This window comes from Barbus barbus (genome assembly GCF_936440315.1).
Source record: "Barbus barbus genome assembly, chromosome: 39".
Lineage (NCBI taxonomy): Eukaryota > Metazoa > Chordata > Actinopteri > Cypriniformes > Cyprinidae > Barbus > Barbus barbus.
Genome location: NC_136717.1, coordinates 9,400,560 through 9,418,286, shown reverse-complemented (window position 1 = coordinate 9,418,286; position 17,727 = coordinate 9,400,560). Strand labels below are relative to the sequence as shown.

The 17,727-nt window shown below is 35.6% G+C and overlaps 2 protein-coding genes across 2 annotated transcripts in view; one reads left to right on the top strand and one right to left on the bottom strand.

Annotated features, from left to right (window-relative positions):
- Positions 1-457: 457 nt before the first annotated feature.
- On the bottom strand, positions 458-6,338 carry LOC306858454 (uncharacterized protein). The gene is made up of 9 exons (XM_079399012.1): positions 6,247-6,338; positions 5,650-5,697; positions 5,522-5,569; positions 5,097-5,257; positions 4,743-4,839; positions 4,103-4,456; positions 3,545-3,686; positions 3,257-3,381; positions 458-1,925 (listed from the first exon to the last, which is right to left on the bottom strand). Exons 4-9 carry the CDS (start codon positions 5,165-5,167, stop codon positions 1,596-1,598), a joined length of 1,119 nt encoding a protein of 372 aa, XP_079255138.1. The 5' UTR covers positions 5,168-5,257; positions 5,522-5,569; positions 5,650-5,697; positions 6,247-6,338; the 3' UTR covers positions 458-1,595.
- Positions 6,339-12,784: 6,446 nt separating this feature from the next.
- Positions 12,785-17,727, top strand: part of iqsec3a (IQ motif and Sec7 domain ArfGEF 3a) — a gene marked incomplete at both ends in the record, with an annotated part of 124,967 nt that continues 120,024 nt past the window's right edge. The window contains one exon of the mRNA XM_079398636.1: positions 12,785-13,287. Coding sequence (XP_079254762.1) covers positions 12,785-13,287 — 503 coding nt within the window. The remainder of the gene's footprint in view (positions 13,288-17,727) is intronic.

The window sequence follows — 17,727 nt, the reverse complement described above, 5'->3', positions numbered from 1 at the left end:
CTCAGATGTTCTTAAATTATGAATGGCACTAGGCTTGTTTTTCTCGTTTGCCACACCATAGTCAAAGCTAATCATTCGATCATTCAACTGGTCTAAAGTGAAAAGTTTTTCTTCATAGATGAAATGTTGTAACATCAGTTTGATCTCAAGAGGAGCCACACCCTCTAAAACGTCATGCATAATGTCAACGCAGACATTATCAGTAATATGAAAGTACTTTAGAGAGTTTAGACAAGAGTCAGCTTTTATGCCTGTTAAACCAGGATTTTTAAGCATGACGTGTTCATTGTAATTTACTTCATTGCGCAACTCCAAACAATCGCCATCAAATATACGCTGCATCTCATGTTTGTCAATCAGACAGAAATGACAGAATTTGTTGGCTGCGAAACTCTCCAAATAACCTCCAAGTGAATGGCAGGCCAGATTATCAGCAGTGAATACGCATATTGTGCCAAATAACAATGTACTTTGGCCACCTATCTGTACTTCTATCCCTCTGGTTTCAAGAAGTTTAATATCATCCAACAGTGGCTCAAAGATTTTGTTGAAACCATAAACGTCTTTGTCAATTGAATTAAAAAGCAAACATAGGTGAATGTTTTCAAGAGCCGAGTTAAATCTAGCAGGTAAATTCCTCAAACAAAAATAAACCGCTCCCATTTTGTGAACTTTGGTTTTAGACCCTAAAGGGTTTGTTGTTTCGAAATCATCAAAATAAAGTTGAATTTGTAAAGCTTGAGGATATCTGCTGTACAATTTGTGATTTCTAAAATGTGAGCCATCACAGTAATCACGCAATTTGCCGTCACTTTCGGTTGAATCCACAAAGAGCTTTTGCATTTGTTCATTGTCAAAAAGAAACTTCAGAGTATCAATAATAGATATGTACTGACATGTATCTGCTATTAACACTTGAGTTAATGTACCTTGCTTTCTTGCAGTATCACCTCTGTTTCCAAGGAAGATTTCTGTTGGCTTGATGAAAGAGTGGTTTGCTGCAAAATATTTGGTCATTTTGTAGGGGGTATCAACTTCCTCAAACATATGTCGTCCTCTTTCAAATTCATCCATCAAAGTCTGCAATTCATCACTGGGTATAGAGTAACGATTAAGCAGAGATGTGGTTTTCTCTTGCAAACAGTCCAGGGTTTCGCAGAGCAGTTCTTTTGTGCATGTGATGCTTCTTTGCACATCAGTCAGAGTACAATTTGAAGAGGAGTACATTTTTGCAACAAATGCTGCTGCACAGCTTTGGTAGTCAGAGGTGCTGCAAGTACTGGAGCCATCAAAATTAGTTTCTGGAATATCAACAGCAGCAGAGCAAGATGGAGCTGGAAAGTCCTCACTCGTGCTGGTGTCACGGTCTTGTTCTAAATGTAATGGGTTTGCAACCTGAGCATGCTCTCTATTGAGATGTTTAGTATAAGAATTGAAATTATGGTATGTTCGTTGGCAATTGTTTTGACTACAAACAATTGTATAATCCTGTCCATCAGAAAGTGCATGGACATGCCTAAGATGACTTATGAGTTTCCGGACGTCTTTTGAAGTTGATTTTTTACACCTTGGACATATGTACATGGTGGTACAATTTAGGATAGTGCTTGAAGCTTCGAAATAAGCTCCACAACTTTGGATCTCTTCCCACCAGAGAAAGGAATGTCATATACATTTTCAAGGAAATTAAAGACCGATGTAAGTTGGACAGGATATTGTACATTGCAAACCCAATACGTTTTGAACAGCTTGTCAATGGCACACGTCAGACTGTTATCGTTGAGTGGAATGGTGACTTTGTCATTCTCGGCCACAATGATGTATTGCGCTGTAGAACTGGGGGCTCCTAAACAGACAATGTGGGGTTGATGGTTTTCCACCATTGTCTGGGAATGATCCAGGAGGCTGGAGATGCTGGTTCCAGCCTGTAAACATAAAAGTACATTTTTTAAAAGCTATTATTAAAACAATTCAAGTGACTGAAGGTTTTCTTAAATGGATAATTCACCCAAAAATGTGAATTCTGTCAGTAATTACTCACCCTCATGTCGTTCCAAAACCGTAAGACCTTCTATTATCTTCGGAACACAAATTAAGATATTTTTGATGAAATCTGAGAACTGTCTGACTCTTCATAAACAACAACAGAAACAAAACTGACACAAAACTGAAATGTTCCCAAATGCAGAAACGTAGAAAGGACATCAGTAAAATTGTCTGTGACATCAGTGATTCATCTGTAATTTTACAAATTCAACAACTTTTTCCTCCTCATTCCATCTGCTGCCTGTATGCCGCCATTGTGAAGAGAGTATCATGACGCATGTACTTGCTTCCGCTTGATGTAAACAAGGCATGCATTTGCTGTCCTCTGCTCATAAACAAAACACGACGAGTGCTTTGTTTACATGGACAGGAAAGCCTGTGCATACGTCGTGATACTCTCTCCAAAACTGCAGCACACCACGTCAGATGATAAAGAGAAGAGTTGTTGAATAAAGTTGTTATTTTTGTTTTCTTTGAGCACAAATGTATCATAGCTTCATATCAGCACAACTGAACCCCTGATGTCACATGGACTCTTTTACCTATATCCTACATTTCTGTGCTTGGGAACATTTCAGGTGTGTTGCTGTTTATGGAGGGTCAGAAAGCTTTTGAATTTCATCAAAAATATCTTAATTTGTGTTTGCAAAGTTGAATGAAGGTGTTACGGGTTTGGAACGACATGAGGGTGAATAATTAATGACTAAGTAATAAAACTTTTTTGGATGAACTATCTCTTTAATTCATTTGCATTCATTGAACTGAAGGCCTGGGATATTTTCTTATTTATGTTCAAAAGAAAATAGGAATGCACAATATTATCACTTCACTGTTTTGTATCACTGCATTTCATTTGAGAATGCACATACAGAATGATGTGTTTAGTGTGATACCGTGCAGTGACAACAGCAGCAACAGCCTCCCTTTGGTACTAATGTTCATTCGGTAAGGCGTTTTTTTTGTTTGTTTAGTGGCCGCTGTTGGTCTATTTATAACAAAATAAAAAGTAAAATGCACAAATAACCTTAAGATACTTAGCCAAAGTGAGCTAAAAAATACTGACAAAAACCTAATATTGTGCATCCCTAAAAGAAAACAGTATAGTTTTATGTAAATTAGAGAGTCATGTAATTAAGTAACATCACAAAGTGCTTGCACAGAAAACTAACAAACTAAAACATAAACATATTAGGGCAATCAAGCTGCTTACCGGCTTAATGTCCAAGAGGTAAGAAAGGGCTGACTTTGTACTGCATTTGGCCCAACCTTTGCTCCTTCCGGACGCAGTGGGGGGCAGCAGTGTAGTAAGAATTTGAAGAGCTCTGTAACATGACTCTGTAGTATAATAAAAAAAAAACACAAAATATAATGGCATTTTTCAAATGGCTGAAATAATGGCAGACTTTGATCTCCAACTTTGCCTTCAGAGAACTAGTAAAACTAATGGTGTCCACTGAAAGAAAAACAACGGTTTGACAGAACAAGCAAAGTAGCCTACCTTCACTCTCATTATCAGTTGGCATGACCAGAGGATCTTTCACTGTGGACATCTTTTGCAACTTCGGAACAATATTACCTTCCCATTTTCGAAGAAAGAGGTCAGCCTTCCCAGGAAACATTTTTCCAAACTCAGTGTCAAGCTACAACATAGGATACAATACACAATTACAACACTACCGTGTTTTCTCAGTATGTTCACAAATGATCAAATCTAAGTTTATGCAATCATAACAGTAAAAAAAAAAACTACTATACTTCAGTTTTATGATTTGAATTAAACTGAAGTAAAATAAATGGTGGAGCTTGATTTCAGTGCACCTTACAATCTCTAGCTTGCAGCAGGATGTTTAAAGGACTTTATTTTATTTTATACTTTATTTTAATTAAATTGCATAGAATTTTTCATCACAAGATTAGTAATGTGCACTAACAAAGTATAAAAAAAAAACATTTTGAATTCATTTGGACTTTAAATGTTAATATTTAGCAGCCTTGTCCCTGTACTGACCTAGCTAGAAGAAAAAAACACAAGATGCAAAACACAAGATGTTCTTACCAAGTATGGCATGTCTACAAATCGAGGATATTGTTCAAAAATCTCTTGCACTGTTGGGGACGTGTTTGCAATCCATAACCTGCGATTACTGTATGTTTTCTCCATGCCCAATTTGATGGTATTGAGGTTTTCTGGAGATGGTTTCATCCTTTTGATCACAGTCATCCACTCCTGAGTGGAGTCCTCCTCCCCTTCAGCATATGTTATATCCAAAGTAATAGACACTCCAGAGGAAGCACTGATTCGACTACGTTTGCGCTGGTAGCGACGCTGATCATCATGAAGTTTCCTCCGTAGATTTCTAAGTCTCATCTCAATAAATCCACTGTGGGAGACTGGGTCATAGAAATGTTCCTGTATGATAGGGGAAGTACAAAAATTGTAATTTTGTTTTAATTTCTTAAGAACCCATCATGTGTGACGAGCAAACAGCAGAATGGATGCACTTTTAGTGTTATTGTAAAATTAATATTGGTAATTCATTATATTAAAAAAAACTAAATTTTCTAAATTTTACACTACAATTTTACACAATTTTCAGTTGTTGTGTAACCTATTAACCAAGTAACATACCACAATTACTATTCCAATTTGCATTTATTACAAGTGAGCTTTGTGTGTTTAAGTAAGTACAACTTACAAATCCTTCATTCTCTTCTTCCATCTTGATCTTCAGAGAAGGAAACAGTGTTACCACACTTTCTGCCAACATCTGTTTCTCATCATTACAAGGGTAACTAAGCAAAACAAAAACAAAACATAGAAGAATTACCCAATTCAATTAAACTTGTATATAACACATCAAAAACAAAATACATGAATAAAATTCAGTCAATTTTCTCTACTGGTGATTAGCAGTTTGTTTCACAAGTTTTTTTCATAATTATGTTCAAATTATTAAAAGTAATCAGTGTGTATTCAAAGTATTTATCATTTTCATACATTGTTGTATTCAGAGTTGTTTTAGTTAAATTTCTTAACCGTAAAAACTTACAATCCACTTTGTTCCACCAACGCACTGACTCCTATCTTGACGAGGAGTTTTCTTGATGTCTCTGAAAGCATTCCTGAAGCTTCATAATCCTTCAATATACTTGGACCTTTGCTTTCAATTAGTGCTCGCAGGGTGTCTACATCAATTCTATTGCGTTGATGCTGGAAATATAAAAAGTTAATGATTCAGTTGCTCAAAGTCAGTCATGTATATTTTTAAAGAATGAATCAGAAATTTTAAATAAACTGGTTGAATGATTCTCTCGCTCATAAAGACAATCATTTATCACCATCTACTGACAAAACATACAGATGTACAAGTGTACAAACTAACAGTCTCTCTGGAATGGAAAAACAAAGTCAAACAGAGTGATACAAATACTGAAAAGGGTGCTGTTATTTCAGCACTCAGTTATATATACAAACCTTCTGTTGACTACTTGGACCAGCTTCTCGTATGTTCTTTGGTGCAACCTTCCAAAAGAAAAAAAATCTGTTAAAACATGGTCAAATATATAACTTGTATTAGTCATGTAAGTCCTCCATGAACATACATTCTGTTGATGACTTGGACCGGCTGCATCTACATCCAATTTTTCATCCTTAAAGGACAACAAATAAGATGAAAATTACAATAAATATATGAAATAAAATGAAAGCGCATATACTCTATGTTTTGCACAATAATTTTAATTGATAAAGTTGCCTGTTTCCACCACTGGTCTGAATGAAAAAAAAACAAACAAAAATTTTTTATTTTTTTTAAACTGTGGTTATATGAAATCAGGATTACAATGTATGTGACACAAAGGTGTGATGGTGTAATACTATAGGTAAATACTGAAGCATTCCATGGTGGATGATCATATAATATATACAAAGTTGAACATTCCCAAACTAGTGTGTTTGTGACATGTTATATGAGATTTAATTAACTACCATTACTTACTATGCCAATGGAAAAAGAAAGTGTAGAATGAAACTACACTGCCATTATCATTTGTAATTATATCATGCCACACCATCTTCAAGTTAGTGGAAATGCAACTTGAACCGTTTCTTACCATGCTCAAAATTGATGCATGACACACAGGTCAGTTATTATAATTATATTACAGTATATTACAGTTATAAAAAGGGATATTACATACCAGAGCCTGTGATCCACTTCTCTTAACCGACTTAAAAAAAACTTGAAACTTGTCCAAGGTTTCCACTTTCTCAGTAAGATCTGTGTCAATAAATTCATTAAAATCCACATTAAATTTTAAAATTCGGTGGTACTCTGCAGCACAGGGTATAAGACATTTGCAAGTATCAATTATTTCTGCAGCACTCTTGAGATGCAGAATTTTTTTGCATATCTCCTTTTCATCTAGAAGAACTGCAACTAGTGTTTTTGGAGTGTCCTCCATTTGAAGCTGCAAAAAGGCAAAGAAAAACACCAATCTGTTATATACATATACTGATTACACATACATTCATAATGTAAAATGTAGTTAACAAACAGTGTTATAATGAATATTTATTACAAAAACAGCTAACAAAAGCTAGATAAACCAAGATATAAACCTAAACATCCTTTTTGAGATAAAGACATGCGAATGTCGAAGTCAATCAAATTTTAAATGTTACAGTAATAAATCATAGTATTATTTAAAGACATTTAACAAGACATCAATACATTATGTTGTTTAATGAAAGAAAGGCGACGGATAGCAGTGAAAAGTGATAAGAGTTAGCTGCTAGCAGCTAACTGTTACCGCTTTGTCAAACTCATTAACGACAATCCTGCCATGGCCGCAGCGTTTTATCGGACGTCATATAATTGGCAACAAATCAAGCAAAGAAAAACATAAAACTCGTTAAAAATAAGTTCGCTCCAGAAAGCGAGGAACAAACTTACCAAAATGTAAAGAAATAATAATGTGTGAAGCATTAACTATCTGACGCCGTTTTCGCCCTGTTCAACACCGCCTCTCGTGACTACCGAAAATACCCGTATGCACGACTAGAGGCTGCTAACTAAACGCACATTTGACCGTCTAAAAAATTCACATTAAACATATATATGACAGTTTCTAATAATTAAAAATAATAAATCCAAATACCTGACATATGTGCATCCAAGTCACCCATGGATGGAGATGGAGGCGCGAAATTGCTTAACGGCTTGCGGAGTGACGTAGCAGCAATGTGATTGGATGATAGTTAACACATGTTGTGTTGGACACACTGTGTTGTTTCTCTCTTTCTCTCTCTCTCTCTCTTTTACACATGATCAACTTAAAATTACACAAAATGTGTTAAAATAGCCATAACACAAAAAATGTGTTATTAATTAACACATCCTTTTTGAGGGTGTAGAGCGTTGTATTTTTAATAAAATTTAGGTTGCAAGAACTTTGTAGGAAAGTTTTGCTAACCATAAAATAACATTCTAGCAACGTTAAGCAAACTGGACATTTCCACGTTTTTGGAACATTCCAAATAACATTCCCACTTCCAAAACAGAACTTCAGAAAAATATTCTCAGAATATTTGACCAGGTGACCAGCTGCTGGATTTTTAAGCAGGGTTGTAACATTAAATATATTTACTTTATAATATAACTGTAGCATTATTTTATATTACATTTAATCAAGTACTTTAGCTATGTTGTAGTATGTTAGTCAACACATCATAATAAGTGTACTTCTTTATTAAAGCATGATAAAATATCATTAAAACATAATGATTTAAAATGTACTTTAAAGGCAAACGTGATTTAACATTGTTACATGTGTTAAGAAACATAGTTATATATTTAGGCTAACTACACTTAAGTGGCTTATATATGAATAATTTATCTGCAAGTACAATTTTTTTTTTTTTTAGATATAGGCCTACCTTTACAATTTTTGAAGTACACCATCTGTGCACATTCAAAATAATTAACCTTGATACTATTCTAAATGTTAGTGTTGAGAAAACGGTTGCGTTACACTAGCGAAAACAACATTATTCAAAGTCTCACCATATAAAATGTGATTACTGACTTATCTTATTCTTTACCTCTGTGCATTTTTAAGATTTTAACAACTTGTCACCTGTCTGAACTCATGCTCAGACACCAGAGGGCGCTGTCTGTTGAACATCAAACTGTCCCCTTCATATGTCATGACTTCTAATCATTACATAAGGTTTAAATAATTCAATTCAGTTATATTAAATAGTATGGCAGAACTGGTTGGTGGCAGTGTTCAGCAAGGAGTGCTGCCCTGCACAGATATGTACATTCTCATTCCCAGCTTGTGACATACAGACACTTGCTCCAGATGAGTTTAATTCTTTGCATGCATTCATAAAATCAGAAATTATATTTATGTGTGTGTGTGTGTGTGTGTATGTGACCCTGGACCACAAAACCAGTCATAAGTGTCAATTTTTCAAAATTGAGATTTATACATCGTCTGAAAACTGAATAAATAAGCTTTCCATTGATGTATGGTTTGTTAGGACAATATTTGTCTGAGATACAACTATTTGAAAATCTGGAATCTGAGGGTGCAAAAAACTCAAAATATTGAGAAAATCGCCTTTAAAGTTGTCCAAATTAAGTGCTTAACAATGCATATTACTAATCAAAAAAATCAAGTTTTTAAATATTTACAGGAGGAAATTTACTAAATATCTTCATGGAACATGATCTTTACTTAATATCTTAATGATTTTTGGCATAAAAGAAAAATCAATAATTTTGACCCATACAATGTATTTTTGGCTATTGCTACAAATATACCCCAGCGACTTAAGACTGCTTTTGTGGTCCAGGGTCACATATTGAGCATTAAAACCTAACTATTTCTCAACAATATAAAACACGTAACAGGCAAATAAAAGTACAGTCAGAGTTATAGCAAAAACTGACCTGAAAACAGTATAAAAGTGTTGCAAACCACTCATGTTGTATTACATGTCTTCTGAAAGCATATGATATCTGTGAGAAACAGAATATAACTTAAGGTTTCAATTGTTCAAAATGTTCCAGTCATATCTTATTCAGAAGATATATATGAACATTAGCATGACGCAATCAGTCATGAAACACACAAGAGCCAATGCTATTTCCCAAATCAAATCTTTTTTATTACTTTTCAGCTGACGATGTGTTTGTTATTTAAATGGTACATCTGGAGATTGGGTAAATTCCTCGCACAAATCGGTCGTTTGGCCTTGAAGACTTGGAATGTGTGACTATAGTTCACTATATAGTTGTTCTGCCCTTTACAATGACAAACAGTGATGTGGCTGTCTGGACCACAACTCTGGACCTCGAGATACACTTTCCTGCAGAGTTTAGCTCCAAACCTAATCAAACACACCTGGACAAGCTCATCAAGGTCTTCAGGATTGCTACAAAATTGCAGGAAGGTGTGTTTAATCCAGGTTAAGTCCAGAGTTGAGCCCCCGGTATACACATTTATACCCAATATATAATGTCTTGACAATAAATTTCCCATGCCCTTTGTGTCTGCGTGTTGATGCCAAAGGTCTCTCAATTAAAAGTAATGGAGTACACAGCACACTGTAAAATGGCAGTAAAGGTGTACCCGGTTTGTTAAAATGTGATGCTAAAGTAGCACTGTGCTAAGTCATTAGCATTCTGTTCAGTAGTTCACATTTGGCTCATAGTGTCTTCTTTGAGCAACATCAATTATTGAAGCCAAAGTGGACTTTAAATGGACATTGCCTGAGAGTGGACATAACTTAATCACAGCTCAATTTAGACAGAATTTGTCGTGTCCAGTTAGATGCCCTATTTTCTGGTAGCACTGCAAAAAGCATTTTTGGCCCAGTATGCTCAAAAATTATATTCTGTTGGCTGGACAACTCTGTAATTTCTCTTTATGAGCCTGGAGTGATCACATGGAGAAACGGTCTTTCCTTTGCTGTGAGTTTCAAGGTCGGTGAGCATCAATGATTCAGCTCTCTTGGATGTCAGTCAGCGGTTGCCATTATTTCTAGAGATCCGACATGGAAAAGGAAAACTGAGTGTTCTGTTTCAAGGTATTCATAAGTGCTTTTATATTTCCATAAGAAAGAGTAAAAAATAAAAGAGGCATGTTTATAGGGTGCCAAACGGGGCCTGAAAATTGGTGCTTAACCTTCATACAATGTTGATCGTTTGAGATTCTGATCAATGTCAATATTACATGACTTGCTCTAAGTTGTTTGTGGTTTGCATTTTTTGCAATCCTGTTACCATAATTTGGACATTATGAACGAATATCAAAATCAAATACACCATTAAAAATGGCGGCATGTGTAACAGGGTTGAAAATCTAGTCTAAACTAAGCTAGTACTCAGCAAAGGCAAAAAGCTAATTTGGGACCAGATTTTGGTCAACAAGCACTTAGTTTGCAATCAGGTTTGTTAGTTCCTGTTTATGCATTGTGTGGTGTATTCCCCATAGAGATCATGGATATAAGAGAGTTTTCTGTATTTAATCTTGCTCATATGCTGACATTAAGCTGGTTAAGTAATGCCTGCCAGTTCTACACTTATGTATTCCAAAAGCCAAGTTAAAGTTAAATTTAGAGATTAATAATTGTAGTGTGGCCATCCAGCCAGAGTGTCCTCCGCCTGTGACCCGAGATGCTGGGATAGGCTCCAATGACCCTGCAGAAAAAAAAAAAAAAAAAAAAAAAAAAAAATATATATATATATATATATATATATATATATGGAAAATTGATGGATAGAAGATAATTTGTGTACATAGAATGGTAAATGTTAACATAAGCAAAAGTATTTTAAGTTCTCTTTTATCCACATTTATTTTGTCACAGGGAATGGTGAAATATGCAGTTTTGCAATCATTGTTAAAAAAAGAAAAATGTTTCCCAAAAGCATCATTCATCACCAAACAATTGGTGACAATGGTTCCACAATCAACTTAGGCTTATGATGTTTTTAGGAAACACATCCCAGAATGATGTATTTAGAGACATGTAATAAGAAGACATATGTTTTAGTGATAAACTAATGGAATGTGTGCAATGTCATTCACACTGATAATATGATGATTCATAATGCTGAACTTCATTATCAAACAGCAGCTGGTAGAGTCAGTGACTCAGATTTAAGCTCTGGAAGAAAGCAGAAATGAGGTGGACAGCCTGACTCAGATAAAAGCTGTTAATAGGAGAGGGAAGATAATCAGAAGATAAACTATTCTGTTTTTGTTTTTTTAACAGTGTGGAAGTATTCATGTAGACTGTTTTTTAAACAGTTTTAAAAATGCACTTTGCAATTATGTCAAATTGAAAATGATAATGGTTATAAACCATTAGCCTATGTTTTAATAATAATCTGCCATGCTTTAAAATAAAGACACTTATTTTGATGCATTGACTAATATAATAAATCACAGGTTTGTACTTTGGTATAGATAATTTTATCTGTAGAGCATTATTTGCTATTGCATTTAAAGTTAATATAGTTTAAATGTACTAAAGTGCAACTATATCATGTGTATGTGTAATTACAAATATACTTAAATACATACAGGTTTCAATAGAAATTACATTAAGGTATATTTAAGTTTATCATAAATATTCTGCAGTACACATTAACCATTTCAAAGACAATATGAGGAATTATGAAATTACAAATGTAGATGCACTTAATGGGTCAAGAAAGCACTCTTAAGTTCAAGGTATTGCATTTAATGTAAAGAAAGTAAAAACATCTGTGTGTACTTTAGTGAATTTTGCGACTTTAGAGTCACCCAGTGTTAAGTGAGTGAAATTCATTGTGGTAAATTCATTATAGTAATTACAGTGGATAGCTATACCAGAGTCGTGGGACAGTCAATCATTGTTCACGGATACCATATGAATGAGAAGTAGCCTAACCTACCTTTAACTGAACTTGTCTGTTAGGATTTGTTGCTAAAAATAGATCAATCCAAAACAAATGTTCAATGGTAAACATGTAGTAGGCTATAGCCAATAGGCTATCAGTTCATTCAATGATAAGCTGTTTTGCCACAAGAACACTCTGTTCTGTGTAAGCTTCGCCTCTATTGACATCCATTCAAAAAAGACCCAGTCTTCTTTCCGGCGTGTGAAAGAAACAGAAGGCATCGTCTTGTTAGAAGCTTACAGCTATGATCACAATGATTTTGAAACTGATACTTCAAGGTAACAAACAAAGAGTTGGTTTAGGTGAATAAAGCCTATTCTTTTAAGTGCCTATAAGGCTACCTTCTTCTTCTATTTTTTTTTTTCTGCAGAAATAAAATGTAGCCTAATTTGGTAAGTTCTTAAAAAAAAAAAAAAAAAAAAAACTTTAGAAGTTTACTTCCCTTTCACAAAAGTATATTAAGGTAAATACTATGGGGACTTGAAAATTACTGCACATGAGGCAAGGCAGGTGTAAAACTTTTAATGTGGAAAAAACTTTCTAGAGCATCTTTAAATTAATGTCACTATTGGAAAGTGTGTACTGCATGCAAACACACTTCTCAGTGATTGGTCAGAGCGTTGACATCATCACCCTCCGAAGCTCCTCCCCCAGTCTCTCCTGCATCAGGATCATCACTCGCATCCTTAGAGCATCAGCACGCCACAGCACATTCTCTGCATCCAGAAGACTCCTACTCCATCCTGATACAGCAGACTTGAAGCTTTGAGATTATAGTAATGGAGAGCTTGCTGGATAACCCAATGAAAGCCGTGCTTTATCTCAAAGAACTGACCACTATTGTACAAAACCAGCAGAGTCTGATTCAAACCCAGCGGCAGCGGATCGACGAGCTGGAGAGGAAGGTTGAGGATCTGATCGGCGAGAACCGTCAGCTGAGAGATCCGCATCAATATCACCACCATCATCCGCACCACCATCACCACCCATCCCCGCGGACCAGCAGCCCTCAGCCGGCCGCTCACCCGCACCAGCATCCGGCGACTCACGGTCAAAACCCGCCGCAGCAGCATCCGTCCAAACAGCCGCAGCATCCTCCGGCAGCTCCCATTAATCACCCGCAGCATCTGCAGCTCGTACCTACGTCCCCACCGACTCTCAAAGCGAGCCAACCCAGCCCTGAGCCCGCGGAAGACGAGAAGAGGAGCCCGTCTTGCAAGTCTCTGGTTCCGCAGACTCCTTCGACATTGTGCCGGTCCGTTGGGCTCGCCAGGAAACCGGAGTGAGTAAAAATCACACTGAGAAACGAACACTGTCTATTACCGGGTGATCATGCGGCATTTGTATGCTTTCAGAAATCGGTATTACGGCGTCTATACGCCAAAAGCGGAATGCAATGCTAACAATTTTGAAGGTACATATAAAGATTAATTTGACGTTTAATTAGTAATAATACAGTCTAATTAATATTATCTAACTATTATACAACTATAAATACAGTTAGATTATTCACATTTTCACTGATACATTCTAGATATATTATTATGAATAATACATTTCATTTGAAAGCACCTTCCATACATGAAATGCAACTCATAATACTTCGTATAGTAATATCAGATAGAGTAAAAAAAACAACAACAACAACAAAAAAAAAAAAAAACAACAAAACAAAAAACAAATAGCAAACAATTAAAGTATAATCCTATATGTATTACATATAACACAGGGTATCACACATATTGTATTGCAGTGTATTGACATTATGGCCGATGAATAGCCTAACACCATAAATACCTTTATAAAGCATTACATATAGAGAATATATATATATATATATATATATATATATATATATATATATATATATATATATATAAATAATGGACATTACATATAGATGCCAAAAAAAAAACCTTACGTTTTTAAAATTAAGATGTTGGATGTTAGAGCTTTAGGATCATATTTTTACCCGATCTGTGACATTTTTTGATGTTACCTATAGTCAGGGCGATTCCACAAGAAGCATTAGCTATACCTGACACAACATTTTAGAGTAGAAAATGTATCAACGTTTACAGAATTCCTATTGTAATTTCATATATGTATAAAACTATTGAAACATTCTGTCAGTCACAATTTTGAGGAATTTGTAGAACTCCAAAATAACACAAAGCAATAATTGGTATTTTTAGAAGCAATGTAGAAGCAATGTGGCAATTATGATCACCAAGAGGATAAAAATATCCATCTATAATGAAATGTTAACCTTTTAAAACCTCCATAGGACACCTGTGATTTCCTGTAGCAGGGCTATTTTCCAATACAGGTAGGGAATACATATTAATACACTGTTTTCATTATTATTCAGTACTTATGTGCAATTACAGGGTAAGAGGGACATTTTAATGTACCCTAGAACAAAGACATAGAAATGTTTTATTTGATTTGATTGCTTTACACAAGCTTCTGCAGAATAATGAATATTAATGATACACAGACAATCAACTGAGTGTACTCTATAGATTTTCTGGGTGTTTTAACACACTGACTGGCTTTTACCAACCCATCTCACAGAAAACCAACTCATGCCGATTGCCTCAGCAAATCCTCTTTAATATCAAAGGCTTATTTTAGGGCTCTTTCTATGAATCTGCTGAACAAATAATATCCGGCTTTATTCTGCTATGATGTTGTGGTGTAACTGGACTGATGACACTTACAATCTGAAAGTGAGATAGTAAAATAATTGCCTCTAGGTATTAACTCGCAACCTGATTAAGATAAAATCTAGGACAAAAACAAAGTGAGTATTGTAGAAAGTTATTAAACGAAATCGGTTGAGTAATTATTAAAGGGATATTCCGAATTCAGTGTAAGCTTAGTCAAAAGCACTTGCGGCATAATGTTGATTACAACAATAACTGATTTTGACTTGTCATTCCTTTTCTTTAATAAAAGAAGAAGAAGAATAAAAACAGGCTTACAGTGAAGCACTTGCTGAAGACATAAACTTTCAATCATATAGCCACAGTACATAAACAATATGCAACTTAACATGATTTTAGTGTGAAAACATCACTTTCTAACACTTTCTGTATGAAATTTTATCTAAAACAATTTTGTTGCCATGTCAATGTTTATTTATTTATTTTATTTAGTCATTTAGCAGACGCTTTTATCCAAAGCGACTTACAAATGAGGACATAAGAAGCAATCAAAACCAACAAAAGAGCAACAACGTGCAAGTGCTATTACAAGTCTTGGTTGGCCTAACGCAGTACAGATAATTAGTATTATTATTTTTTAATAAAAAGACATAGATAAAATACAATTAGAATAGATAGTGCTAGAGTTAGAGGGTCAAGTAAAGATGGAACAGGTGAGTTTTTAGCCGTTTCTTGAAGATGGGTAAGGATTCGGCTGCTCGGATCGAGTTGGGCAGGTCATTCCACCAGATGGGAACAGTTAATGAAAAAGTCCTTGAAAGTGTTTTTCTGTGTCTTTGGGATGGTACAATAATTCGTTGTTCACTTGAAGAACGCAAGCTTCTAGAGGGCACATAAGTCTGAAGTAAAGAATTTAGGTAAAGGGGTGCAGATCCAGTGGTGGTTCTGTAGGCAAACATTAATGCCTTGAATTTAATGCGAGCAGCTATTGGTAGCCAGTGCAAATTGATGAACAGAGGCGTGACGTGCGTTCTTTTCGGCTCATTAAAGATTAATCTTGCAGCGGCATTTTGGATTAATTGTAAAGGTTTAATAGAATTGGCTGGAAGACCTGCCAAGAGAGCATTGCAATAGTCAAGTCTGGACAGAACAAGAGCCTGAACAAGGAGTTGTGTTGCATGTTCCGAGAGAAAGGGCCTGATCTTCTTAATATTATATAATGCAAATCTGCAGGACCGGGCAGTTTTAACAATGTGGTCTGAGAAATTCAGCTTATCATCAATCACAACTCCAAGGTTTCTGGCTGTTTTTGAAGGAGTTATGGTAGATGAGCCTAACTGGAAGCTGAGATTGTGATGAAGCGATGGGTTAGCTGAAATTACAAGCAGTTCTGTCTTATCTAGGTTAAGTTGAAGGTGATGGTCCATCATCCAGCAAGAAATGTCTGTTAGACACGCAGAGATGCGAGTAGCTATCGTCGGATCATCAGGATGGAATGAGAGGTAGAGTTGAGTGTCATCAGCATAGCAGTGCTATGAAAAGCCATGTTTCTGAATGACAGAACCTAGTGATGCCATGTAGACAGAAAAGAGAAGTGGTCCAAGAACTGAGCCCTGAGGCACCCCAGTAGCTAGATGTTGCGACTTGGACACCTCACCTCTCCAAGATACTTTGAAGGACCTATCAGAGAGGTAAGACTCAAACCACTGGAGTGCGGTTCCTGAGAAGCCCTTTCTCAATAGGGTTGACAAGAGGATCTGATGGTTGACTGTATCAAAAGCAGCAGACAAATCTAGCAAGATGAGTAATGAAGATTTGTCAGCCGCTCTTGCAAGTCTTAGGGCTTCAACAACAGAAAGCAAGGCAGTTTCGGTCGAATGTCCACTTCTGAAGCCAGATTGGTTACTGTCCAGGAGGTTGTTCTGTGTGAGAAAGACAGAGACTTAATGTAAAATTAAGTTCAAATTAATCAATGTAATACCAAAACCATGAAATGATTATAAAAATGATGAGAACAACATTACAGCTCCAATAATATATAATTTTAACAGAAAATTTAAGTGCTTTTATAACATTTTAAGCTTCGCATTTCTGCTTTCACTCAAAAATTGGTCCCTTACACCAAAAACGTACCTATACACCCAATTCAATATGGTTTCAGCTGAAATGAACACTAGTTGCAAAAAAACATTTTGATGGTTGCATCACATTGTCACTTTCATACTGTATGTGTTGCATTTTTGACATAGAATACATGCATGGTAGCTCACCTGATAAAGCATCGCACTTGTGAAGGCCTTGGTCGTGAATCCAGTAAAACAAAACTCGTGATAAAAAAGCTAAAAAATGGCACAGGTGTCTGTGCTATTAAACCAGAAGTTATTTTTCAGTTAGATGGATATGAACATATTTAGACAATTTACTGTACTTGTAACTCAAAAGGTTCTCTTCAAACATTTGAAAGTAAAAACTAACTGCAGTTTTCAAGAGGAGTTTATGCTAATGTCCACTATATTATTGCTTTCAGCAGCACTGAGATTGCAACACATACTTGCTTTGCATTATGAATCTGACACATCTGAGTTGATTTGAGTTTGGCTCTATTTCTGATTTTAGGCTTTATCTAATTAAAACCATCCACTTAAGAAGGATATGAAAAATAATTGCATATACCAGATGACACAGTGAGTCACCACAGCTGGGATCTGAAAGGGCACAGGTCAGATGAACCTGTGTGCTGTGGAATTAATGTGCAGCCTAAGATTAATGGCGGTCATAAATCACACTCGAAGGTTAAAATGGAAGGATTAAATAAATAAGCCACAGTGAATGTCGGTTAGACTGGATGCTTCCAGGGAATTGACTTTTGTACAACATGTTTGTGTGTGTGTGTGTGTGTGACTATATATCTCATACATCTGGGTATCTAACGACAACATGAACTCACTTTTAATTAGATGATGGAACTAGTTCTTAAGTCCTACTAATACTTTTGGCATCATCAGTTTTTCCATGACCAGTTAGACATTTTTAAGGCCAAAACTTTTAAGATC